This window comes from Lipotes vexillifer, unplaced genomic scaffold, assembly GCF_000442215.2.
Source record: "Lipotes vexillifer unplaced genomic scaffold, Lipotes_vexillifer_v1.1 scaffold699, whole genome shotgun sequence".
Classification (NCBI taxonomy): Eukaryota; Metazoa; Chordata; class Mammalia; order Artiodactyla; family Lipotidae; genus Lipotes; species Lipotes vexillifer.
In genome coordinates, this window is record NW_006788818.1 from 317,694 (window position 1) to 345,032 (window position 27,339).

At 47.8% G+C, this 27,339-nt stretch overlaps 2 protein-coding genes and 1 non-coding gene across 6 annotated transcripts in view; 2 read left to right on the top strand and 1 right to left on the bottom strand.

Annotated features, from left to right (window-relative positions):
• Positions 1-846: 846 nt before the first annotated feature.
• TRNAG-UCC (transfer RNA glycine (anticodon UCC)) lies at positions 847-919 on the bottom strand. The gene has a single exon. It is a non-coding gene; the product is annotated as a tRNA-Gly (tRNA).
• Positions 920-4,024: 3,105 nt separating this feature from the next.
• RCC1 (regulator of chromosome condensation 1) lies at positions 4,025-22,950 on the top strand. Of its 4 annotated transcripts, XM_007461807.1 has the most exons (11): positions 4,148-4,187; positions 16,065-16,146; positions 16,717-16,810; positions 17,602-17,789; positions 17,971-18,150; positions 18,978-19,074; positions 19,189-19,311; positions 19,817-19,972; positions 20,218-20,337; positions 20,684-20,836; positions 21,786-22,117. In XM_007461807.1, exons 4-11 carry the CDS (start codon positions 17,691-17,693, stop codon positions 21,959-21,961), a joined length of 1,104 nt encoding a protein of 367 aa, XP_007461869.1. In that variant the 5' UTR covers positions 4,148-4,187; positions 16,065-16,146; positions 16,717-16,810; positions 17,602-17,690; the 3' UTR covers positions 21,962-22,117. The 4 variants fall into 4 exon arrangements, with proteins under 4 accessions (XP_007461868.1, XP_007461869.1, XP_007461866.1 ...); XM_007461806.1 differs by lacking the exon at positions 16,717-16,810 and having other exon boundaries at positions 4,025-4,187; positions 21,786-22,950; XM_007461804.1 differs by lacking the exon at positions 4,148-4,187 and having other exon boundaries at positions 16,074-16,146; positions 16,703-16,810; positions 21,786-21,961.
• A 4,070-nt stretch (positions 22,951-27,020) lies between these two features.
• TRNAU1AP (tRNA selenocysteine 1 associated protein 1) overlaps positions 27,021-27,339 on the top strand; it is a 22,643-nt gene continuing 22,324 nt past the window's right edge. The window contains exon 1 of the mRNA XM_007461808.1: positions 27,021-27,114. Within this exon, the coding sequence (XP_007461870.1) occupies positions 27,088-27,114 (27 nt within the window). The 5' untranslated portion in view covers positions 27,021-27,087. The remainder of the gene's footprint in view (positions 27,115-27,339) is intronic.

Consider the following 27,339-nt stretch of genomic DNA (forward strand, 5'->3'; position numbering starts at 1 on the left):
TTGTGGCTTCTCCCGTTGCGGAGCACAGGCTCAGCGGCCGTGGCTCACGGGCCCAGCCGCTCCGCGGCATGTGGGATTTTTCCGGACCAGGGCACGAACCCGTGTCCACTGCATCGGCAGGCGGACTCTCAACCACTGTGCCACCGGGGAAGCCCTACTTGACGTCTTTTGAAGCTCTGTTATTCGTTGCATATACTGAGGATTGTGCATTTTGATTGACTCCTTTACCATTGTGAAATTACCGTCTTTATTTCAGTAATACTCTTTGCTCTGAAACCTACTTTGCTATTAATATAGCTGGTCCAGCTTTCTTTTGACTAGTGTTACCAGAGTATGTCTTTTTCTGTCTTTTTACTTTTAATCTATTTTTTCTATCTTTTTACTTTTAATCTTGAACAACACGGGAGTGCTACCGAAAATCCCCATATAACTTCACAGTTGGCCCTCCGTATCTGTGATTCTGCAACCACGGATTTAACCAACCTTAGATCGTGTAGGACTGTAGTACGTAGTATGTATTTATTGAAAAAAATCTAAGTATAAGTGGACCTGCATAGTTCAAACCTGAGTTGTTCAAGGGTCAACTGTATTTATGTTTAACGTGTATATCTTGTAGGCAGTGTGTGGTTGGGTCTTGCTTTTTCTATTTACTATGACAATCTCTGCCTTTCATTTGGAGTGTTCAGACCACATTTATTTTACTTTTTTTAAAACTTTTTTTGTATTTATTTATTTTGTATTTTTTTTTGTATTTATTTATTTGGCTGCATCGGGTTTTAGCTGTGGTATGTGGGATCTTTAGCTGCAGCGTGCAAACTCTTAGTTGCGGCACGCATGTGGGTCTATTTCCCTATCCAGGGATCGAACCTGGGCCCCCTACATTGGAAGTGTGGAGTCTTAGCCACTGGACCACCAGGGAAGTCCCAAGACCACATTTATGTTTAATCACAGATCTGTAGGTTTATAGTTTATAGGTTTATAGTTTGAACATTTTTTAGCCATTATTTCTTCATGTATTTTATGTCCCCATTTCCTCCTTATTTTCAGGGTCTCCAATTACCTGTAGAGTAGGCTACTTATTAAAGTTATTCCATAGTTCACTAATACTATTTTCACTTAAAAATTTTTTCGGGGGGCTTCCCTGGTGGCGCAGTGGTTGAGAGTCCGCCTGCCGATGCAGGGGACGCAGGTTCATACCCCAGTCCGGGGGGATCCCACGTGCCGTGGAGCGGCTGGGTCCGTGAGCCATGGCCGCTGAGCCTGCGCGTCTGGGGCCTGTGCTCCGCGGCGGGAGAGGCTGCAACGGTGAGAGGCCCACGTACCTCAAAAAAAAAAAAATTTTTTTTTCTATGTTTCATTTTGGATAGTTTCGTTTGCTGTGCATCAAGTTCACTAATCGTTGCTTTTCCAGTATCTAATCTATTGTTAACGCTCCAGTGTATTTATAATCTTAGGTATTGTCGAGAGAGAAACTCACTTTGGGTCTTTTTATATCTTCCATATCTCCACTTAACTTTTGGACATATGCCATACAGTTATTTATTTATTTTTTTAATGTAAGTCTTTTTTAATGTTTTTAGTTCTCTATTTATTTTTGGCTACGTTGGGTCTTCGTTGCTGTGCACAGGCTTTCTCTAGTTGCGGCGAGCAGGGGCTACTGTTCATTACAGTGCGCAGGATTCTCATTGCAGTGGCTTCTCTTGTTGCGGAGCACGGGCTCTAGGCTCCCGGGCTTCAGTAGTTGTGGTATGTGGGCTCAGTAGTTGTGGCGCATGGGCTTAGTTGCTCTGCGGCATGTGGGATCTTCCCGGACCAGGGATCGAACCCACGTTCCCTGCACTGGCAGACGGATTCTTAACCACTGCGCCACCAGGGAAGCCCTGCCATATAGTAATAATAACTTTTAATATCATTTACTTCTAGTTCTATCATCTGTGTCATTTCTGGGTTGGATTCAATTGATTGTTCTACTTACTACGGTTTGTGTTCAATAAATAAAATACAACAATAATAGAGTGTGAAAAGAAATTAATATTTGCATTCAAAGAAGGAAAAGATAAGTAGGGCTAAGGAAGGCTTCATGGAGATGGCAACTGAATTGAGCCTTAAAATATACATATCAAGAATTCAGCTAGGCAGGAAAGAAGGCACTTGGTAAGAGAGGAGAAAGGTAAGAAAGCAGGAATAAGCATGGGCATGCTCAGAGTACAGTGCAGACGCCAAGGGGGAAATAGGAAACCAACAGCTTGGGGCATTTGCCACCTGATGCTCATAGCACAGCACTGAAGAAATATCTGAGTCTTTAAAGATTTTTAAGCAGGGCAAAGTCTCACAGCCATGATTTAGGGAGATTAACCTTGGGATCTTGGTGGAATGAAATGAAGGGGAAAGGATGAGGGGTGGGAGCAGAGGCCAGGTGGGTGGTGCTTTAGACCAGAGGGACAGAAATAAAAGATGGAGAGGAGAGGGAAGAATCAGAAAAGATGTGAAAGTCTGAATCTGTACTTCTCAGAGAACCTTAACCTTGGCTTGAAGGATGGAGGGGGGGTGGGGGTGGGGGGGTCTAGATCCAAGGAAAATGAGTTTTATTTGGAATATTGAGTCTTCTGGGTAGAGCCGTAGGACTAAAACTTAGGGTAGAGGCCAGAACCAGACCAGGTGGGCTGCCCTCTCAGTTAAAAGACCATGGCTCAGCCCTAAAGAAGATTTCTGATCTCCTTCTACCACTTGTATGATGACCCCAGAGAAAACTTGCTTAACCTCTTTGAACCTCATTTTTTTCATTTTCCAGCTGTCGAGGGTTTTGTGAGGAACCAATGAAGTAATGGACGGATGTGTTTCTGTAGTTGAAGTAAGAGGTTTTACAAAATACGTGATGATAGTTATTTTTATAATTACATCAAGCCATGTGAATGAGTAAGATCTTGGAGGAAGACAGCAGAGACAGATCAGAGATCCCAGGGTTAAAACTTGGAGGAATTTCACAGTGTAACATCCAAAAGAGGAGTCCCTGATGGAGGCAGAAGTAAACTTGAGGTGAGAAACCTTAAAGATGGGGAGTGCTTTGGGGTGGGCTCTGTGTAGAAGAAACTCAGTTGGTAAACACTCATCAAAAGTGTCTATCTAGAGTTCAGGTATGATAGAATGACCTTAAGAGTCAGAATCAACATGAAATGGAGAAAATATCCTTCTGCAGAGGCCACGCCTTTGACCTGGGAAACCCCCAGACACAATCAAAAGGCCTGAAAGGTCACCACAGGGAACTTGAAATCCTGAAGAACTGTTTGTATCCTGTCCTGAAGAAGGAGTGTGTTAACAAGACAGGGTAGTCGGCTTGGCGCCTGTTTTCCATCACTAGCTCCCAACCTCAGTTCACACCCTCATCTTTTTTATCTGGCCTCCCTCCCCCACTCTTCGTTTCCCCTTCCCCCAAGTCCATTCTCTGCATTCTCCATTTTGTTCTGAAACAAAAATCTGCTCCTGTCACTCACGTGCTTAAATCCGTTCCATAGTTCCCCATTTCCCCAGGGAAGAGGCTTCCTCCTTAGACAAGACCCTGAATCCATGGTCTGTCTCTCCCTCTCCAGTTCCTCCACATGGCACCCTCTGCCCCAGTCAGACCTTGGCAGTTTCCCACAACCACCACAGGCTCCCATCGCTCCCTGTCAGTGCACGGGATGCTTCTCCTAGGATGCCCTGCCCTCTTAGGCTTAACCTGGAAAGCCTTTGTTAAGCCCCGGCTGAGCCAGATAACCTTGTGCGTACCTTTGTCACAGCCCTGAGTAGTTGCTGATAGTCCGATTTCTCATCTTTCTCTGATGGAGAGCCTCTTGAGAGCAGGGAGGATCCGAATCTCTTTTGTCCGTACAGTCCCTTCCACACTAGATTCTCCCAAACAAACCTTGATTTCAAGTAGTCTTTCTGGTTGTCAGTCCTCTTGTCCCAATTTGGGGTCTTCAAAATACACACCCACTGTACCCTTGCCAGGGCGGAGAGAGCCTGGTTAGGAGCGCCTTAGCCAGAGCGCGCCACTTGCACTTCCCGGGGCGGCCGCCAGGGGCCGCCGGGCTCTTTGTTTTCTTTTCTGGCCCGGGGTCGGGGCCGGAGGCCTGTAGAGCGCATGCTCTGGGGCAGTTCGCGGCCGGGCCGGGGAGCGGAGGAGTTCCTTGTGGCCGACCTGCAACGAGGTAGGTCGCGCCCATCACGCGCGGAGAGTCGGGGCGGAGGGCGGCGCGCGGGCACCGGCGGTCGGCGGCGGGTCGGGGCCGTTGCCTGCGCGCGCCCGTGTCGCGCGGCGCTGGCCCCACGTGAAGCCGAGTGGCTGAGAGGTGCGGGCGCGCGAGTCTCCGGCCCCGCGGGGCCCCCAGGAGCCTGCCGGGCCCCGCCTCGCCCGAGGGAGGGCCGCGCGGCCCCTCTGCAGCCGCGCCTCGCACGCCTGGCCCGCGCCGCCCGCGGGGGCGGGAGATTCAAACGGCCCGAGCGCGGCCGGCCAGGGTGCGCGCGGCCGCGGTGACCTCGCCGCCAGCGGTGCGCCGACCAGCGCGCCTCCCGGGCTGGGGCGGCAGCTCCGGCGGGGCCGCGTTTCCGGAGCGGGAAAGTGATTAAGTCCAGCACTGGTTTGGAGAATGCGGTTTGCAGGCAGAGTGAGGCGGAACCCTGCCCGGCGAGGGTCTGCTTTTAGGAGGGTAGGCTGCTGAGGGTCTACGCAGAGAGCGAAATCTCAGCGTCAGCAGGCACCGTCACGACGACTGTTGACCGGTTGGAGAGGTGTGCCGGGAACTCCGTACCAACTCATCTGTCAACAGATTATTTACTGGCTGTCTACTCCGTGCCGCGCGTGCAGGGCTGGGGAACATGGTGAGAGGGCCCCGTGTGGCCTTGACGGAGCTCGCGGTCTCTCTGGGGAGGCCCATGTGAGGCCACACTTACGGTCCAGGGCGATCCCCGAAGTGTGCCCGTGGAGCCGCGGCGCTGCTGGCGGATATTAACAGAGGTGCTCCAACCAAGTGTGACTTGGGTGCCTCAGCAGAAGCTGAGTGTACGGAGTGTGGAGGGGAACTCGGAGGTTCACCCAAGCCTGCGCAGGAGGGTTAGGTATGGCTTTCCAGCCGAGGTTACTCTTGGCCCGGGTTTTGAAGGAACAATGGAGTTATCCAGGCAGACTGAGGATGGGCGGGGTTAGGGTAATCTAGGCAGGGAACACAGCACATGCAAAAGAATGAAGGTGTAGTTGAGTGTTGTCGTCAGGGGTACCACGGTGTTTGATTGGAGCACAGGGTACAAGGAGGGGAAGAGCAAGATATTCCTGCAGGGGCTGGGTCTCAAAATGTCTGGAGTGCAAGACCAAGGAACACTGGGTGGGGTGGAGAAGGCAGCGATGGTTTCACCCAAGAAGGGCATCAGAATGGAGTCTGGAAAGATGAACTAGGAGTTCTACATGCTCCTGTTGCGAAAACATCCCAAGAGCAGGAATAGCGTTCAGCTTGGCAACTTCCTAGTTGGGTACCCTTGGGCCACCCACCCAATCCCCATGGGCCTTGTTTCCCTTACCTGTAAGGTAAAGATACGAGGCTTGTGGTGAGGATTATTAATATCCTATTATTTCCATAAAGCTGTGGTTGTAACATCTGGTGGAAGATGTGGCCCCTTTCCCCTGGGAAAAATGTACGCACTTAAGCCAAGGCTCAGCTCCCTATGTAAGGGGGATCCCCCAGTAAGGAGTTCCTGGGTGAAGTCTACCAGCTCTGTGCCTGACACGAGACAGGAGCTCAGCAAATGTTTGTTGACAGATGAGCCTCTCTCCTCACTTCCCTCCTGGGGACTTTTTTTTTTTTTAATTTAATTTTATTTATTTTGTTATACAGGAGGGTCTTATTAGTTCTGTATTTTATACATATTAGTGTATACATGTCAATCCCAATCTCCCAATTCATCACCCCCACCACTTTCCCCCCTTGGTGTCCATAGTTTGTTCTCTACATTTGTGTCTCTATATCTGCCCTGCAAACCGGTTCATCTGTACCATTTTTCTAGGTTCCACATATATGCGTTAATATCCGATACTTGTTTTTCTCTTTCTGTCGTACTTCCCTCTGTATGACAGTCTCTAGATCCATCCATGTGTCTGCAAATGACCCAATTTCCTTCCTTTTTATGGCTGAGTAATATTCCATTGTATATATGTACCACATCTTTATCCATTCATCTGTCGATGGGCATTTAGGTTGCTTCCATGACCTGGCTATTATAAATAGTGCTGCAGTGAACATTGGGGTGCATGTGTCTTTTTGAATTATGGTTTTCTCAGGGTATATGCCCAGTAGTGGGATTGCTGGGTCATATGGTAATCCTATATTTAGTTTCTTAAGGAACCTCCATACCATTCTCCATAGTGGCAGTATCAAGTTACCTTCCCACCAACCATGCAAGAGGGTTCCCTTTTCTCCACACCCTCTCCAGCATTTGTTGTTTGTAGATTTTCTTATGATGCTCATTTTAACTGGTGTGAGGTGATACCTCATTGTAGTTTTGATTTGCATTTCTCTAATAATTAGTGATGTTGAGCAGCTTTTCATGTTCTTCTTGGCCATCTGTATGTCTTCTTTGGAGAAATGTCTGTTTAGGTCTTCTGCCCATTTTTTGATTGGCTTGTTTGTTTTTTTTACATTGAGCTGCATGAGCTGTTTATATATTTTGGAGATTAATCCTTTGTCCTTTGATTCATTTGCAAATATTTTCTCCCATTCTGAGGGTTGTCTTTTCGTCTTGTTTGTAGTTTGCTTTGCAAAAGCTTTTAAGTTTCATTAGGTCCCATTTGTTTATTTTTGGTTTTATTTCCGTAACTCTAGGAGGTGGATCAAAAAAGATCTTGCTGTGAATTATGTCAAAGAGTGTTCTTCCTATGTTTTCCTCTAAGAATTTTATAATTCGAGTCTTATATTTAGGTCTCTAATCCTTTTTTTTTTTTTTTTGCGATACCCGGGCCTCTCACTGTTGTGACCTCTCCCATTGTGGAGCACAGGCTCCGGACGCGCAGGCTCAGCTCCCATTTGTTTATTTTTGTTTTTATCTCCATTACTCTAGGAGATGGGTCAAGAAGGATCTTGCTGTGATTTATGTCATAGAGTGTTCTGCCTATGTTTTCCTCTAAGAGTTTGATAGTTTCTGGCCTTACATTTAGGTCTTTAATCCATTTTGAGCTTATTTTTGTGTATGGTGTTAGGGAGTGATCTAATCTCATACTTTTACATGTACCTGTGCAGTTTTCCCAGCACCACTTATTGAAGAGATTGTCTTTTCTCCATTGTATATCCTTGCCTCCTTTATCATAGATTAGTTGACCATAGGTGTGTGGGTTTATCTCTGGGCTTTCTATCCTGTTCCATTGATCTATATTTCTGTTTTTGTGCCAGTACCATATTGTCCTGATTATTGTAGCTTTGTAGTATAGTCTGAAGTCAGGGAGTCTGATTCCTCCAGTTCCATTTTTTTCCCTCAAGACTGCTTGGGCTATTTGGGGTCTTTTGTGTCTCCATACAAATTTTAAGATTTTTTGGTCTAGTTCTGTAAAACATGCCACTGGTAATTTGATAGGGATTGCATTGAATCTGTAGATTGCTTTGGGTAGTATAGTCATTTTCACAATATTGATTCTTCCAATCCAAGAACATGGTATATCTCTCCATCTGTTGGTGTCATCTTTAATTTCTTTCATCAGTGTCTTATAGTTTTCTGCATACAGGTCTTTTGTCTCCCTAGGTAGGTTTATTCCTAGGTATTTTATTCTTTTTGTTGCAGTGGTAAATGGGAGTGTTTCCTTAATTTCTCTTTCAGATTTTTCATCATTAGTGTATAGGAATGCAAGAGATTTCTGTGCATTAATTTTGTATCCTGCAACTTTACCAAATTCATTGATTAGCTCTAGTAGTTTTCTGGTGGCATCTTTAGGATTCTCTATGTATAGTATCATGTCATCTGCAAACAGTGACAGTTTTACTTCTTCTTTTCCAATTTGTATTCCTTTTATTTCTTTTTCTTCTCTGATAGCCATGGCTAGGACTTCCAAAACTATGTTGAATAATAGTGGTGAGAGTGGACATCCTTGTCTTGTTCCTGATCTTAGAGGAAATGCTTTCAGTTTTTCACCATTGAGAATGATGTTTGCTGTGGGTTTGTTGTATATGGCCTTTATTATGTTGAGGTAGGTTCCCCCTATGCCCACTTTCTGGAGAGTTTTTATCGTAAATGGGAGTTGAATTTTGTCAGACGGTTTTTTTGCATCTACTGAGATGATTATATGGTTTTTCTTGTTCAGTTTGTTAATATGTTATATCACATTGATTGATTTGTGTATATTTGTGTATATTGAAGGATCCTTGCATCCCTGGGATAAATCCCACTTGATCCTTTTAATGTGTTGTTGGATTCTGTTTGCTAGTATTTTGTTGAGGATTTTTGCATCTATACTCATCAGTGATATTGGTCTGTAATTTTCTTTTTTTGTAGTATCTTTGTCTGGTTTTGGTATCAGGGTGATGGTGGCCTCATAGAATGAGTTTGGGAGTGTTCCTTCCTCTGCAATTTTTTGGAAGAGTTTGAGAAGGGTGGGTGTTAGCTCTTTTCTAAATGTTTGATAGAATTCACCTGTGAAGCCATCTGGTCCTGGACTTTTGTTTGTTGGAAGATTTTGAATCACAGTTTCAATTTCATTACTTGTGATTGGTCTGTTCATATTTTCTATTTCTTCCTGGTTCAGTCTTGGAAGGTTATACCTTTCTAAGAATATGTCCATTTCTTCCAGGTTGTCCATTTTATTGGCATAGAGTTGCTTGTAGTAGTCTCTTAGGATGCTTTGTATTTCTGTGGTGTCTGTTGTAACTTCTCCTTTTTCATTTCTAATTTTATTGATTTGAGTCCTCTCCCTGTTTTTCTGGATGAATCTGGCTAAAGGTTTATCAATTTTGTTTATCTTCTCAATGAACCAGCCTTTAGTTTTATTCGTTTTGCTTTGTTTTCTTTGTTTCTATTTCATTTATTTCTGCTCTGATCTGTATGATTTCTTTCCTTCTACTAACTTTGGGTTTTGTTTTTTCTTCTTTCTCTAGTTCCTTTAGCTGTAAGGTTAGATTGTTCATTTGAGATTTTTCTTGTTTCTTAGAACTGCTTTTGCTGCATCCCATTGGTTTTGGATCATCGTGTTTTCGTTGTAATTTGTCTCTAGATATTTTTTGATTTCCTCTTTGATTTCTTCAGTGATCTTTTGGTTATTTAGTAATGTATTGTTTAGCCTCCATGTGTTTGTGTTTTTTACGTTTTTTTCCTTGTAATTGATTTCTAATCTCATAGCATTGTGGTTGATATGACTTCAATTTTCTTAAATTTACCAAGGCTTGATTTGTGATGCAGTATGTGATCTATCCTGAAGAATGTTCTGTGTGCACTTGAGAAGAAAGTGTAATCTGCTGTTTTTGAATGGAATGTCCTGTAAATATCAATTAAATCTATCTCATCTATTGTGTCATTTAAAGCTTGTGTTTCCTTATTAATTTTGTGTTTGGATGATCTGTCCATTGGTATGAGGTGTTAAAGTCCCCCACTATTATTGTGTTACTGTCGATTTCCTCTTTTAGAGCTGTTAGCAGTTGCCTTATGTATTGAGGTACTCCTATGTTGGGTGCATATATATTTATAATTGTTATATCTTCTTCTGGAATTGATCCCTTGATCAGTATGTAATGTCCTTCCTTGTCTCTTGTAACATTCTTTATTTTAAAGTCTGTTTTATCTGATATGAGTATTGCTGCTCCAGCTTTATTTGCTTTCCATTTGTATGGAATATCTTTTTCCATCCCTCCTGGGGACTTTTCTCACAAAGAGATTCTTTAGCCATTGCGTCTGGTGGGCAAGTGTCTGTCTCCTGATGTCGGGGTGGGTGGGGACAGCTGCTGTGGTCAGAGAGGGCTCTGTCTCCCTTTGCAGAGATGAGGTCACAGCAGGTCACTGCAGGAACACCACGGCCCTGGTAGACTGTCTAGTCTGCTGTGCCTTCATTCACCAAATGAGGAAACTGAGGCCCAGAGAGAAGTGGGGAGGGGGGATGCTCTCATCCTAGTGGGGAGTGGTTGAGAGACCTGGGCTGTCGTCCCACCTCTGTGTGGCCTGGGGCACCTTCCCATGAGCCTCTACTTTCTTATCTGTAAAGCCAGGATGATCACACCTCCAAGGGAAGGTGTGAACATTCTAGGAGAGGCTGGCACACCTTAGGTGCCTATTGGTGGAAGTTGTCTCTGTATCTGACTTATTGGATTGTACCTCACTCTTTTCCCAGACTGTAAACTCCTTGAAGATGGAAGCTGTGTTTTCTGTTGGGGAGTGCAGGGTAGGGACAAAAGACTACTACTTATTCCTAGCCCCGGCACTCAGTGTCTAAGAAAACACACCCAGAGCGGTTAGAGAGGGAGTCTGTCAAAGGACTGATGTGTATGGTAGAGGATATGCAGGTGGGTCATGGGTACAGGGCTCCACCTCTTAGAAGGTGCCCTCTCATCTTCCGCCCTGCCTTGGGGATTGCTCACAGCAGCACCCTGCAGTGCCTGGAGTCCTCTGTTTGAGAGATGAAGAGTGTCAGGCTCAAAGGGAACTCAGGTGTGTTGGACTTGAAAGCCAGTGCTCTCTCCACCACAGCATGGAGTTGTACCCGTCGTCCTTCCATACATCTTTCAGCAGATTTGTCACCCACGTGGCCCACCCTCCCAGGCCCTAGCTGCCTCCGAGCTCCTCTCTGCTCTCACTATCCTGTCCCCCTCAGCAGGCTGCTGCCCTCTGCTCCTTGCCTTTGGCCAAGCTCATAGGGGATCCTGGGGAGGCCTGTCCAGGCTGCCTCGACCCCTGCCTGGATCACGGCCTGCCTTTAGCCAACCATTCTTGTTTTGTTTTTGTTTTTAATTATCAGATATACCTGGATTCTATTCCTGGCTCTCCTTTCTGATGGTATGGACTTAAGCAAGTAAATTGACTTCTCTGAGCCTCAGTTCCCTCAACTGTGAAATAGGAGTGACAGTGCCTTCTTCAGCTTGTCGTGAGAATTCAAAGGTTGTTGGCATATGGAAAGTAGGCGAGGCCAGTGTCCCAGAGAGACTCATTTTAAGGAGCAGATTGATATGGTGGATAGACAGGTAAATTTAAATAATCATGATCTAAAAGTCTGCCCTAATTTCTCTGCGAGAATGATTCCTTTAGGATTGAGAGAGGGATCAGAGGTGGCTTTTACCAATGGAGGTGACTTGGAGCAGAACTTCTCCTAGTAGGATAGGGATGGGATGGTACAGAGATGCACATGGTATGGGGAGAATAGCAGGCAGTCTAAGATTGTGTGAGAAGAGAAGGGACGATGTGACAGGTAAGGTAGGAGGCCAAAAGTCATGTTAGTATCAGACCCTCGAGGTCTTTAGTACCAGGTTAAGAAATGTGGGCAGAGGGAGCCACTGAGGAGTCTGAGCAAGGAAGCAGCTTGTTTCAGGTTTGAGGTTTAAAAAGATCATGAATGGCTTGTAGAGCGGGATGGCGATGGGGGTGGGCAGTAGGGAGATGAGAGAAAAGCTCCTGTCTTTTCTGGCGGAGAGAGTATGAGGGAGAGTTCTCAGACAGGCTGAGGGACTGGAGAGTGTGGGGAGGAAGTAGGTAGGGGCACCAGCTCTGGGGTCTGAGTGACTAGGTACTTGGTACAGATCTTGATTTCCTCGTCCAGTCTTGGGTAAGACACTTTACCTTTTTGAGCCTCAGTTTCCTCGTGGGATCAGTGTGGTTAGCTTGCAGTGAGATGCCCCAGAATATTGGCCCAAAACACAGGTGGCTAAGGAGATATTGCCTGGGTCTGTTCCAACCCACACTAACACTTTTTTTTTTTGGTTAATGACCCATGACACCAAATACCTCATATAGCCTTTATTTTTCTCCACTCCAGGCCTTGCCCACAGGTCACCGCAACATCAGCAGCAATGTGCTGATATTATTCTGTTCCCTTCTTTTTCACTTCTGGCTGTAAGTACTTTTCCATGCTACTACACACTCTCCCTCCCCAGCACAGCTAACTGCTGCAGGTCATTCTGATGAACTGACGGGAAATATGCCCTTGGCGGGACAGGGCCCTGGACACAGTGAACTGGCTGGCAACCTGGCCAGGGGTACAAGAAACAGTGGATACCTGTTACGTCCCACACTCCTTAACCCATCCAGCTCTGCCTACTTAACATCCCTTCTTGGCCGGCTCCCACGCACTTCACACTTAACAAAAATGCCTGGTGAGGCGGACCTCTCAGTCTCTCCTCTCCTGTTTGTCCCACAGTGTTCTCAGTAACTGGAAGTCGACCATCTACTTATTCACTCAAGCCAAAGCCTGGGGGTCCTTGTGTTTTGCCAAGTTCATGGGGGATCAGGGAGGTGGGTTTTTTAGGATGAAAAAGTCATTCTGGGTTCCTCCCTCACCCTCGTTCCCCACATCTAATCCGCCAGCAAAGCAAGCCTGTCTCCTAAATTGATCTGTTTTGTCTACTTTGCTCTCTTGCCTCAGACCAAATCAAGTCGCTGACTTCTCTCATTTGGATACCTGCAATCTCCTCCTCTTCCAAACCACTGCATTTTCTCTACAGTAGCCAGAACCATCGTCAAGAAGACATTTTTCTTAAAACTCTTCTGTTTTCCCTACTAGGCCTTGTACGATCCATCGCCTGCTCCCCTTGTGCCATGTGATCCATCGCTGTCCACCTACAGCCCTGCTGGCCTCCGCAGGTTCCTGAGCACATCACATGCTTTTGTCCGGGTCTTCCCCGGCTAGCTTTCTCTTGCTAGTATTTCAAGCCTTAGCCCAAATGTTACCTATCTGACCTATATCTCCTCCCCCGTCCCAGTTTTCCTCGCTTTTTTTTTTTTTTTAACTGTGGTAAAATACACATAACATAAAATTGACCATTTTAACCATTTTTAATTGTATATAGTTCAGTGGCATTAAGTACGTTTACAGTGTTGTGCCTTGCCTATCCTTCACACAACACCATCTGTAATAATACTCTGTGTGTGTGTGTGTGTGTGTGTGTGTGTGTGTGTATGTGTGTATGTGTGTGTGTTTCTTTCCCACTAGAATCACTAGAATTAAGCTCCACGAGAACAGGGAGAGGGTTAGTTTTCTTTTTCCTTGCTACACCTGGCAGTGGTAATAGGCATTCATGGAATGAATGAGTACATGCTGCCACGTATTGAGTACTTACTGTGTGCTTGGCACTCCAAAGTCCTTTACAAACATTTCATTCAGTCTTTTTTTTCTTTTTTTTTTTTTTTTTTTTGGCTGTGCTGGGTCTTCGTTGCTGGGTGCAGGCTTTCTCTGATTGCGGCGAGCGGAGGTTAGTCTTTGTTGTGATGCGCAGGCTTTTCATTGCGGTGGCTTCTCTTGTTGCGGAGCACGGGCTCTAAGCACATGGGCTTCAGTAGTTGTGGCACGTGGGCTCAGTAGCTGCGGCTTGCAGGCTTTAGAGCACAGGCTCAGTAGTTGTGGTGCACGGGCTTAGTTGCTCCGCGGCATGTGGGATCTTCCCGGACCAGGGATTAAACCCGTGTCCCCTGCATTGGCAGGTGGATTCTTAACCACTGCACCACCAGGGAAGTGCTTCATTTAGTCTTGACAGCAGCCCTGGAAGTGGTCACTGCATCCCTTTTTACAGATGAGGGTACAGCTCAGAGAGGTTAAAGCTGCCAGAGAGGGACTTCCCTGGTGGCACAGTGGTTAAGAATCTGCCTGCCAATGCAGGGGACACAGGTTCGAACGCTGGTCTGGGAAGATCCCACATGCCGGGGAGCAACTAAGCCTGCGTACCACAACTACTGAAGCCCGTGCGCCTAGAGCCCGTGCTCTGCAACAAGAGAAGCCACCGCACTGAGAAGCCCGCGCACCGCAACAAAGAGTAGCCCCCGCTCGCCGCAACTAGAGAAAGCCCGCGCGCAGCAACGAAGACCCAACGAAGACAAAAATAAATTAATTAATTAAAAAAAAAAAAAGCTGCCAGAGAGGTCAACCATGGTCACAGAAGCAGGGTTGAACAAACCACAGCTCTGGCAGATGAATCCAATTCCCTTTATCCTAAGGAATGTGCATTTCTAATGTGGGAAAAGGGGTTTCAAAGAGGCTACTTGGAGGGGAGGAGTTCAACCCTGGGAGAATAGAAGTTGGGTGAAACATAGAAATGCCTCAACAGAGTCAAAACTGGGCCATTCACAGCCTGTAGAAGCTCAACCTGCAGAGGCTCAACCTACAGCCTTGGCGGATTGTAGGCCTTTGGCTATTTCGCCGTCTTCGGTACTTTGTTCTCTTCCCCCAGGATAGTCAGCAGAAATGGCCTGGAAATTCCAGGCCACTCACTTTGTGTTCATATACCATGGAATTCGGAGCTGGAGAGGCTGAGGCTCTAGGACCTACTGGAAGGAAGGAAGGGAGGGAGGGAGGGAGGGAGGAAGAATGGGGTGCTGTTTAGGCCCACAGAGGAGCCTGAGAAGGTCTCTTGGAGTTCTCTTTCCATTTGTAGCCTTGGGTAGAGTCTCCATCCCTTTTCTGTAGAATGGAGGAGAGGTGGGTTAGATTAGATTAGAGCTGTGCCTGAGCATCACCTGGGACAGACTCTAGATGTTATAACACCAGCATTGATTTATTGAGCACTTACTATGTTATTACTTTTACAGTATTAGCTCAATTAGTCATTGATGTCACAACAGGGTGTGGGTACTATTATTATCCCCATTTTACTGAGGAGGAAACTGAATCATGAAGAGATTAAATAACTTTGTCCAAGGTCAAACAGCTAGAAAGCAGCTGAGCACATATTCTGGCTCATCTTAACCACCACTTGCTCTACACTTTTGCATCTGGGTAGCTGCAAATTGCCCTCGTTATAGTTTGGGAGCCTAAGGCTTAGACAACTGAACTGTCTTTCATAACCTTAAAGACCAGGGCTCAATAAAGATTTGTTTCCAAAGCTGCTTATATGGGGGAAAAAGGCTTTCGACACAATTTGGGCTGGATTGGAATTGAGATAGCCGCGGAGAAAGTCTGTTCTCAGAGGTCTTGAGGAGGCAAGGCAGCAGCAGTTAGTTTAAGAAGTGAAGGGCTCAGGGCTGAGGCTTTCAGCTGCCCGGGATCGTGCTAGGTGCCAACAGCCCTTCTTGTCACCCGTAGGTGATTTCCTTTCCCCCTTTTTGTGTGTGTGTGTATAACAGTGTTTATCTCTTGTTGGACTGCTTAGAGGAAAGCCAAGTTCCTCCCAGGAGTGGTGCCATTTTGGATCAAAGGGCACAGATGGTTTGGTTTGCTTTTATTTAATGAGAACGGCTTTGTGTGTGTGTGTGTGTGTGTGTGGTCTGATTATGGCAGTTATGTATAACCAGAGTTACTAGTGGTTATGTTGGGGTTGGGAGGAGTTGGGAGGGATACTTCATTTAATGTTCTTCAATGTTTTAATTTTTTATAATAAAAATTTAAAAATATATGTAATGTTTCTTGGAGCTTTGATAATATAGGTAAAGTACAAAGAAAGAAGTAAAAGTCCATAATCCCATTTTCCAGAGGTTACCATTATCAATATTGAATGTATTTCCTTCCACACATTTTTATATGTGTATGCTTTTTCTTTTCCACAAATAGGATGATGGGCTGTTTTTCAATCTGTTTATATTACTTGGCAATGACTCAGTAAATAAATCTCTGAAAGCATCACTTTAATGGCTTTGTCCTGTTTTATCATCAATATACCACATATTATCTAGCCAGCCCCCTACTCCTGAGTGTATGGGTTGCTCCATTTTTGGTTGTTTTTTTAATGTTATGAAGAATACAGTAGAGAATATTTGTGGATTTTAATCTTTGGGTGTATTTATTATTTGGTTCTTCTCAGATAAATTCTGAGAAGTGGAATTGCTGGGCATTTCTTCTCACTTTTTTTTTAGGGTTTTTGATGAATATTGCCTAATTAGAGCAGGAAAATGATTGCCATTTCTGACATGGAGTATTTGCCTGGGTTTTTCAGGACAGGAAGATGCCACCCAAGCGTATAACTAAGAGAAGGTCACCCCCCGAAGATGCCCTTCCCAAAAGCAAGAAGGTGAAGGGTAAGTTGGCCTTGGCCTCTGCTTCAGTATGGGTGGCCTCTTGGCACCCCCAGAACTGCAACTGGGCTCCTTTCTCCCTGAGATTTGAAGCTGAGGGGCCTGGAAGTCCAGGAACTCCACCCAGCTGGAGAGTCTCCTGTAGCTCACTGAATCCCGCCCTCTGGGAATCTTAAAGGGGCAGAGACTTGCCTAAAAGCACTCAGATACTGGCAAAAAACTAGACCCTAGGGCTTTGCCCCAGGCAGTAATGCATCATGGTTAAGACCATTGACCTCCAGACTGGGTTCAAGTCCTGGCTCTGCCACTTTCTAGCTACATATATAGCTTTGAGCAAATCACTAACCTCACTGAGCTTGGACTACTACCCCATTCATAAAATGGGCAACCTCACTGGGCTGTCCTGAGGAAAATGAGATCATGTCCTGGTAGCACTGGAGGGAGGTGGCTGTGGTCTCTCTCCTGGGACCCTGGAGGGAGTCAGGGAGGAGAGAGAGCCACCCCCAATCTGGGAGGGGGGAATATGGACCCACACTCAGACACTGTCTGTCTTTTGCAGACCCTGGTAACCAGGCAGTGAGGGTCGTTGCCTCCCGCCGCGTTCCAGGCGCCCGCTCCTGCCAAGGTGCCTGCGGGCCGAGCCCTCCTGACCAGAAAGCCCGACCTGGTGGCTGCTTGCCCAGCGCACCCTCTGCGCAGCCGCAGCAGTCCTGGCAGCCTGGCCACACCCCCAGGGGGAGGGGCTGGACGCCATTGGCTGTTCGGGGCTACGGGGCGGTCGCTGTTGGCCACCAGCTGGCCCTGTGCCGCACACCGGTTGGCGTGTTCCTCTGTGCAAAAGCCTGTGCGGGCTCTTAACTCCTACCCCTTCCTTTTCAGCTGCTTGTCCGCTCCCACCTAGGAGCGGAGTCGGGGTCAGTGTACCTATGTCCAGGGGTTAAGTCACAGCCAGAGGATGCACTGCAAACTCTACTGACCTCTGAGACTCTGTTCCCTTTTCTGTAAAGTGGGATCCTAAGAATGGAAGGTCTGTAGCATAATGTGAGGGGCTGCAAAGCAGTCTAACACTAGTAAGCAGTTGGTAAAGGGGTAGACGTTATTATGCCCTGTTAGTATGGTTCCCGACCAAGAACAGCCTATCAGGAAAACTAGCTTGTGTCCCCACTGTTCTTTAACCCTCTCCACCAAGATTCATTTGCTGATATTGAGTGTCTCGTTTCATTTCCTTCCACTCACATTAATAATGTGATCAGTTTTTAATCTGCACAAAAACCCTATGAGATAGTACTTTTGTTATCCTCGTTTCACAGATGAGAAAACTTAGGCTTGGAGAGGTCAGATGGTCTGTGGCAGGGCAGGGGCTTGAACCCAGGTCTGTGTGATCCCAGAGCCTGTGCAGTGACCTCTCCTGCCTCCCATCATCCTACACACTCAGGGGCTGTCTCCTTCACCCCTCAGTCTCACATAGGTCCCACAACACAGAACCGGGTTTGGTGCTGACGCTGGGCCAGGGCGACGTGGGCCAGCTGGGCCTGGGCGAGAATGTGATGGAGAGGAAGAAGCCAGCCCTGGTGCCCATTCCAGAGGACATCGTGCAGGCTGAGGCTGGGGGCATGCACACTGTGTGTCTAAGCAAAAGTGGCCAGGTAGGTTGGGGGTGGCACAGGATGAGACAGGGCCTGGGGTTAGTAGGGGGCTTGGGGAAGGAGCTTTGAACCACACGCATTACTCTGTGGAGATGGAGCTGGCTAGACGAGCAGGGATTGGCCTAAACAAGAACGGACTGAGAGGCCAGGCCTTGCACTAATGGGGTCATCCTGGGCACAGGTCTACTCCTTCGGCTGCAATGATGAGGGTGCCCTGGGAAGGGACACATCAGTGGAGGGCTCAGAGATGGTCCCTGGGAAAGTGGAACTGCAAGAGAAGGTGATACAGGTGTCAGCAGGAGACAGTCACACAGCGGCCCTCACCGAGGATGGCCGTGTCTTCCTCTGGGGCTCCTTCCGGGTAAGACTGGGTCTGGAAGACCGCATGGGGGCTGGTGGGCAGAATTAACTGGTGGGGCCCCAAAATAACCCATCATGAGGCCCCTGTTTTACTTACTGGTGGGGAAATCAAGGCCCTGGGCAGAGCTTGGGCCCAGACCCAGGTTTCTGGCTTCTTCATCCAGGCCTGTCCACACCACTGCTGTTCCCTAGACTCTGATGTTATGATGTGTGCGTCTTGGGAAAGGGATGGGTCAAGGATGCCTTTGGGCTGAGGCTAAGCCAGGAAGCCTACTGACCCATCTCCCTGCCTTCAACCTCCCCCCTCCCCTTCCCAGCCTTCTTCCACACTTCTCAGGGATTTGGGGGCACATCTCAGAACTTCCAGGACAGGAGAGTGTGGTTTAAAAAGCAGATACAGCATTAAAATTTTTTTGGTACTTTAGTATTTGATTTATTTTGAAATGCCAAAAATAAAGGAATCTGATGTTTCCTCATTGGGGCTGATTTTAAATTTTTTTATTGATAATTTCAAACACATAAAAGTAATCAGAATACTATATTGACCTCTATCTGCTTGCCCCAACAATTATCAGCTTATGACCAAACTTGTTTCATCTTCACTCCCTTCCTTTCCCCAACTCCTTTGTTATTTTAATGCAAATCACAGACCACATATGATTTCATTCGTAAGTATTGCACTATGTGGCCTGGCTCCTGCCCACTTCTGCATCTCCATCTGGCACCAGTGCCCTTCACCAGACAGCTCTGTAGCTGACTGCAAAGCTGGATCTGGCTGGTATGAGGCAGGAAGAACTGGCTGAAAACTCTTCCGCCCCTCCCTTCCAGGACAATAATGGTGTGATTGGGCTCTTGGAGCCCATGAAAAAGAGCATGGTGCCTGTGCAGGTGCAGCTGAGTATGCCCGTGGTGAAGGTGGCCTCAGGTGAGTCTGCAGGTACTCACTCTGGGCAGGACTTGGAGAACCTTTTTGGGGGGCTGGCCCAGCCTCGGCCCTTGCAGACTAGCCCTGCATCCCTTGCCTTCCTCTCACCCTCAGGAAACGACCACTTGGTGATGCTGACAGTTGATGGCGACCTCTGTACTTTGGGCTGCGGGGAGCAGGGCCAACTGGGCCGCGTGCCTGAATTATTTGCTAATCGTGGTGGCCGGCAGGGCCTCGGTAGGTGGCTTAGGTCCCTCTGGCGGGGCAAGTTGGCAAGCCACCCCCAGTGAAGGTCAGAGGTAGAAGGGATTCTCTGTGTTCAGGCTTGCATCAGGTGGACCTGCGGTGGTAGTTAAGGACTCAGATTCTAGAGCCAGGCTACCCCAGGTTTGAATCGTGGCTCTACCAGCTACTGGCTGTGAGCCCCTGGACATAGTTTCCTCATCTCTAAAGCCACCTACCTCTAAACCTACCTCACTGGTTTGTTGTGAAGTTAAATGAGTTTACATAAAAGACTGTCTGGCACATGGTAAGTTCCAGGTAAATGTTACCTCTATGGCTGTGGGAGTCTGAGTGAGGCACTTGGACTCTCCTGGCCTCAGTTTCCTCTTCCGTATAATAGGGACAAGAGTCCCTGCCTAGCCTCCCTGCGAGGGCTTTAGCAGTGAAGGAGAAACAGATGGGGCAGAGAGGAGAGGCCGTGTGTTTCTGCCACTGACCCTGGCCTGCTCTCTGCCTGCAGAACGACTCCTGGTCCCCAAGTGTGTGATGCTGAAATCCAGGGGAAGCCGGGGCCATGTCAGATTCCAGGATGCCTTCTGTGGTGCCTACTTCACCTTCGCCATCTCCTCTGAGGGCCATGTGTATGGCTTTGGCCTCTCCAACTACCATCAGCTAGGTGAGTCCCAAGCCCATCGTCCAGGGTCGCCCAGAGTGACCTGGGCTCCAGTCCTGCCTCCATCCCTCATTCATTGTGCACCCTTGGTGGGGTCACCTAACCCCTCAGAGCCTCAGTTTTCTCATCTGTAAAATGAGAATATAAATACCCTGGTGTAGGGTGGGGGCCCCACTGGGAGGGGAAGAAGAAGGCAGCTCCTTGGACACCCTCACGCCTGACAGCTCTGTCCTGGCCTCTTCCCCCAGGAACCCCAGGCACAGAATCTTGCTTTGTACCTCAGAACCTGACATCCTTCAGGAACTCCACGAAGTCCTGGGTGGGCTTCTCTGGTGGCCAGCACCATACAGTCTGCATGGATTCGGAAGGTAGGGCCTCCTGGTCCATCTCTGGGTTGGAGGTGGAGTGTTCCCTGGGCACGGGCCTGGCCACACTCCGGAGATGGCGGTGCTCGGAACCTGGGCCTGCTCCATGGACTGGGCTGGCTGTGGGTCCACGAATGTCGCCCCCGTCCCCCAGCGTCCTGGTGTTCTTCCACATGTGAGTTCAATGGGGGCCTGGGGGGGTTCTCCCAGGCCTCCCCCCAAACTGAAAAGGACACTTCAGACCTCACCACCCTGGGAATGGGGGACCAGCTCCCACAGATATAGGCGCTCACATGGCCTACCTGGAGCATGCCCTCTGCTACTCCTCGTCTCTCTCCCTCCTCCACAGGAAGAGCATACAGCCTGGGCCGGGCTGAGTATGGGCGGCTGGGCCTTGGGGAAGGTGCTGAGGAGAAGAGCGTACCCACCCCCATCTCCAGGCTGCCCGCCGTCTCCTCGGTGGCTTGTGGGGCCTCTGTGGGGTATGCTGTGACCAAGGATGGTGAGTGGGGCTGCCCACAGTCGGTCTGGTTGGAGTCTGGGGGTCGTGGTTCTTACCGAAGTGCCCAGTAGCCTCTGATGTCTACCATCAGATGGAGCTGAGGTGTGGAGAACACTGTTTGTGGCGACGTTGCTTTTGGCCTGATTGTCAGAAGCTCTGGCTTTGATGACAAAATGGGTAAACACATTATTTTAATAGAGGTGATTTGTTCTGTAGAGGAGAAAAACAGCAAAGGGAGATGTATCACTGAGGCCCAGACAAGCAGTAGGACTTGAACCCATGTTTCCAGACTCCTAACTCAGGCTTCTCTTTACATTTTATACCATGGTGACCCTTTTTATTTACAACCTAGTAGGTGCCGGCTTCCCAGGGAGTTGTACTTAGAATTTTATTAGAGAAAGAAGGCTTAGTAGTTGGGGTCCTGGCAAGCACAGCAGAGGAGGGTGTGGACAAGTGGTCACCAAAGCCTGAGCGGAACAACCATGGAGGCCTTGAGAAATCCAGCTGGCAGAGGTGCTTGACCTGGGATTATCTGGGAAGAGTTCCTGAGGAAGTGGGGCTTGTACTGCACGGTGAAGGTTCAGTCCTTTATGATAAGCAAAGGAGGGCATCCAGAGCAGTCTCAAAGGCAGGTACCTGGTCCTGGGAAGGGAGGTGATATAGGGATTTGGGGAATGGCCAGTCATTGTCGGGCCTTGAATGCCACGCCTAGGAGCAGGCAGAAGTTTTTGGCAATGTGTAAGGACTGCGGTCTCTGGTTGACAGAGCTCTTCTTTGTCCGTCATCTCCTTGCTTCCTCCCAGCTTCCCTGAACGCCCGGAGGCTGGGACATTGCCAGGCTGCCACAGGCCCAGGCCAAAATCCACCCTCATGTGCCAGACTTCTCACACCACAGAAAGGTGGGGCTTGGGACCCTGGAGACAGCTGCCCGTATTTCTGTCCTTTGTAGGTCGTGTTTTTGCCTGGGGCATGGGCACCAACTACCAGCTGGGCACAGGACAGGAAGAGGATGCCTGGAGCCCCGTGGAGATGACAGGCAAACAGTTGGAGAACCGTGTGGTCTTATCTGTGTCCAGCGGGGGTCAGCACACAGTCTTACTAGTCAAGGACAAGGAACAGAGTTGATGAAGCCTCTGAGGGCCTGGTTTCCGGCCCCCCCACCTCCCTCCTGGAACAAGGAAGCCATGATGTCTACATATTCCAGCAGGCCTCTTCCAGCTCCAAGTACTCTGTCATCTCCTGCCTTTTTCCCATCAGCAGAACAGAATCCTTCTCTTTTTTTTCCCCTCCTTTTCCGGAATCATCCTGGGACCTACAGGATGAGGGTGGGATAGATGGAAGAGGGGAGGGGGTTTTAATCAGAAGGAACGTTGCTGACCCCACAGCTATGTGGTTAGACCTTTCCCCCTCATCCCTACTTCCCATGGTCCTGGCTGACCCTGGTTTTGGCCTATCAAAAACCAAAACTTCCTCCCCTGCGTGTTTGGTGCCCGTACTCGGAGAAGTCGGGGCTCTGTCAAGCCCTGCTCTAGTCATGTGCCACTCTTCCTGTCCTTCACAACCCACAGACAGACAAATGGTACAGTCCTGAGACCCAGCTGTCATGGACCTACGCCTGGGGAAACTGGAGAAGGGGCAGGGCTACCTAGCCATGGGCAACCCCAAGCCAAATATTTGGCCCTGAACAGGTGCCCATGGGGCAAAAAGAAAAACAGTGATCCTCCGCTTGATCAAGAAAAAAGCCAGTCAGCCTTTCTCCCAGAAGCACAAAGCATTCTGCCCTTCAGGCCTTGTCTGCCTTGTCTCACCCATCCAACCTGCCTCACCTGCAAGTCAAGGGCCTGAAATCCAGAAAGGAAGCTATGCCTGCAGGGCAGGACCTCGGGGAGAGGGGAAGGAGGGCTTTATAAGCAAACTTACAGCAATATTGAGAGTGAAGGGAGGGCAGGGAAGAGGGTTGGAGGGGCAGAGACTGGTCCCCAGAAAGGGAAGCAGTAGCTTGTACAGAGGCTGAAAAAATAGAAGAGAGTATTGATTTTTTTTTTAATGTAAAGTATTTTGGAGGGGAAAGTGAAATCTTTTAACACTTTGAATAAATTTAGAGTTTTATAAAACAGGCCACTTGTTTTCTACATGCTCCCTGCTTTTTTAAGGGAGCACCTGCTGTGTTGGGATGGGCAGAATAACCCCATGCCTGTAGCCCTGGTGAAGACTAGGGCGTCAGTGATGTCAAGAGGTCCTCGTGTGTGCCAGTCAGTTGGGGGGTTTTTTGTTGTTTTTTTGTTTTTTGTATGGAACAGTGGCTGTTCTAGACAAATTTTAAAAAGTTGATTGATTTTTGTTAGGTATTTATGTTTCAGGAATCACTGGATTTTAAAAAAAATTATACTGTATATTGTGTGAGACATGGGATGGATCTTTTAATATCCTAATCCCAAACCAAGATTTTTGAGTACAGTACATCTCTAGAAATACTTATGCTAAGTTTAATGATGTACTATATCATTTCAAAAGCTAGTATAACTGATTAAACATGATTAACTGCACAGTAACAACTTAATGCATAATGATGTAGATTTTCACAGGCATTTGAGCAACCAAATCATATAGAGCTGACCTGTCCAGTATGGTGGTCAGTACCTACATGTGGCTATTTACATTTAATTTAAATTTGTAAAAATGTAAAATGGACTTCCTCAGTTGCACTAGCCACATTTCAAGTCCTCAGTAGTCAGAAGTGTCTAGCGCCTATGGTTCTGGGCTATGCAAATACAGAAATTTATAGAACATTTCCATAACTGCAGAAAGTTACAGTGAACAGTGCTGATATAGGAGGTTTGTATATTACAGCAGGAAAGTTTTACTAGCACCACCAGGAGGATTCTTCCAAATCAGTGACTCTTGGAAAAATGAATATGATGTAAAATAACTTAAAATGTATTCTGTGATTATTTTTTTTCCTTGAACTTTTAGTTTTGTTGCATGTACTATCCTGATTAGAAATTGACTTCTTAGAAGGGGAAAATCACACTTTTGATTTTAGTATTTTCTTTGTGAAGAAGCACTTGTGTGTCTGCTCTTCCCACGCCCACTCCCCCCAGAAAAGTCCAGTTGGATTAGATTTACTGAAGTTTTCCCTTTTGACAACATAGCAGGTTGAAAGTGCCCTATCCTTGATAACAGCTCTTGTGGATTGGGACTTAAAGGGGCCAGGCATTGTGCTGAGCACTTTGCATACAATAATAGCTCATTTGATCGCCTTGTGAAGTGGGAATTGCTGTCCCTCAGGAAAAAGTCCCTGACAGTTCAAGTGTCTAGCTTGAGGCCAAGCTACCAAGTGGCACAGACTAGGCTAGAAATTAAATCAGCCTCCACCCGAGCCCAGAACCTCAGTTTCTTTTCCTTGTATTGAACCTAAGAGTTATAAAGCTCTCTGTAGGTGCTTTACATATGTTAGAACAGTTTCAGGCACATAGCAAAGGCCCCACAAGCCTTTGCTGTTATGACCGTTGAACATTTTAAAGTTCCCTGTAGTTAATAATTGCCTTGTTTTTCACATGCTTAGTTTTTTGGTGTAAGTATCATTTATTCGGTGTTCATATCTCTATCAGAAGTGTAAATCCCCTTTTCTATGTTTAAACACATCAGGTATTCTCAATTTTACCTCTTCTCCCATCCTCCTCCAACCTGAATTGGTTACCCCAAAACAAATGTAATCACCCCATATGGCTCAGCTATAAATAATATTTGCAAAGTCATAATAATGTAAATGTTCAGTGTTTTGACAAATTATAGTCAGAAGGTGGAGAAGTGTGTATGTATGAGGGGCAGTCCCTAAAATATCTGGGGCTTCCCTGGTGGCGCAGTGGTTGAGAATCTGCCTGCTAATGCAGGGGACACGGGTTCAAGCCCTGGTCCGGGAAGATCCCACATGCCGCGGAGCAACTAGGCCCGTGCCCCACAGCTACTGAGCCTGCGCGTCTGGAGCCTGTGCTCCGCAACAAGAGAGGCCGCGATAGTGAGAGGCCCGCGCACCGCGATGAAGAGTGGTCCCCGCTTGCCACAACTAGAGAAAGCCCTTGCACAGAAATGAAGACGCAACACACCAAAAATCAATTAATTAATTAATAAACTACCCACAACATTTTTTAAAAAAATAAAAAATAAAATAAAATATCTGAAACTACAAATGAATAGAAAGTATACAATTTAGGGCTTCCCTGGTGGCTCAGTGGTTGAGAGTCCACCTGCCGATGCAGGGGACATGGGTTCGTGCCCCGAACTGGGAAGATGGGGCCCGTGAGCCATGGCCGCTGAGCCTGCGCGTCCGGAGCCTGTGCTCTGCAGCGGGAGAGGCCACAACAGTGAGAGGCCCCCATACCGAAAAGAAAAAAAAGAAAGTATATTTAGAAATACACAGATTTTAGGGAAAAGATTTGGAAGTGGTTGCCTCAAGACACTGGAAGTTGGGAATAGGGATAGATGGGGTAAGGGACAGCTGTTTATCGTTTGACATAAATTCAAAAAATTTTTTTCAGTGCCTACCATATCCCAGACGTTGTGGGAATTTGATTAGAAAGCGTGAACAAGGAATCCTGTCTGATAAAGCTTACATTCTAAATTAAAAATAAACATTTAAAAGTCTTCCATAAGTAAAATAATTTTTTTTTTTTTTTTGCGGTACGCGGGCCTCTCACTGCTGTGGCCTCTGCCGTTGCGGAGCACAGGCTCCGGACACGCAGGCTCAGCGGCCATGGCTCACGGGCCCAGCCGCTCTGCAGCATGTGGGATCCTCCCAGACCGGGGCAGGAACCCGTGTCCCCTGCATCGGCAGGCGGACTCTCAACCACTGCACCACCAGGGAAGCCCAGTAAAATAAATTTTAAAAATGGTAAGCAAAGAGCACAGCACAGGGGCTGGCAAATAGTACTAAATAGAAGAGTTACCAGTTACAATTTGAAGGCCTCCAACTGCCATGTTGGAGAACTTACTGGAAGCCAGGCATTAGGGTCAGTGCTTTTCCCTACTTCTCATTTTATCCTCACAACAAACGTGGTATGAGGTAAGCACTGTTATTATCCACGTTAGTCTCAGAGAGTTTAAATAACCTGCCAAAATAATTAGTGAGAGGGGACTGGGATTTGGGCTCCGTTTGTTCAAATCTATAGCCAAAGCACTCAACCACTACACTACTATGGCAGTGAATAGGATAAAGCTGGAATTTGGCAACTTGTGGTTGGATCCAAGACTTTAGACTCATGAGTGCCTGACTTTGGGGCCCAACATCCCAAGTCTGGGGTGTATAAGCTGGTAAGGAAGGGTTGAGGTGGCCTGTACCAACACAGAGGGAGCCCCGGAAATGGATCCTCAGGCACTTGCCATGACCTTCACTGTGGGAGTTGACAATTACCACCTACAGAAACTTCACATTCTGAGAAATGGGTATTAAACTGAGGCTAAAGCCTGGGACACTCCCAGATTAGGAGTCGAATTGTCAGGATCATCTAGAAATCGTGTTTACTTGAGGGCCTTCTATAGCAGGTCACTGTTCTGGGACAGGTTAGAACTGGCAGTTTGGATTAGTGTAGGGGATGTGGACGCAAGAGTGATAAGACTTGGGGATTGATTTGAGTGGTTGAGAAGACAGGGTTACCCCAATTTACAGTCTTTAACTCTACCCTCCCCGCACCCCGGGGCTATACACGGGAATGGTGAAAGAATCCCATTGCAGCGTCAACAGAAATGTCTTGCAAACTGGGAAATGCGGGGTGAAGGGGTGGCTGGGGCGGGCCAGTCGGTAATTTGCCTGACGTCACACAGAGTGTGTGTGGGACTGAATTCAGTGGGACTGAATCGTCCAGGTTCCCAAAGGGGATCTTTCACTTGTTAAAAAAAAATGTGCTTATACTTGCAATTTTTTACAACGAGCGTAAAATTACTTCTGTAATTTTATATGTACGTGTGTGTTTAAATAAAATCAGAAAGAAACCCGAGAAAGCCCCTCACCCGCGCCACCCACCATCCAACGCTAGGCAGTGTCTGCCCCGCCCCATCCCGCAGGCTCCAGTCTTGAGACCCGCCCACAGGGATCCCGCAAGACCCCGAGCGGCACGTGGGCGCGGCCCTGGGCGCCGAGTTGCGGAGCGTGCGCAGAAGGCGTCGGAGGCGCATGCTCTGTGGAGGTTCCGGCTCGGCGGCCCGGCGTCCGCGCCAGCCTCGGTGGCCAGCGAAGTCCTGGCGGGGCCTCGGGCATGGCGGCCAGCCTGTGGATGGGCGACGTGAGTGAGGGCGGCCGCCCGGGTCTGCGGAGCAGGAATCTTAGTGTCACGAGGGAGAAAGGGACTGAGGAGAAGGGTCCTCGGATCCCAAAAGGGTGGAAGTGAATGGGCGGGGGAGTTCTCTTAGGTGACTCCGAAGCGGGTCCCAGCATCTAGGTGAAGGGGCTGATTCGGAGGGGGAGGGGCCCTGGGGCCCCGCCCGGGTTCACGCCAGGGAAAGCGGGA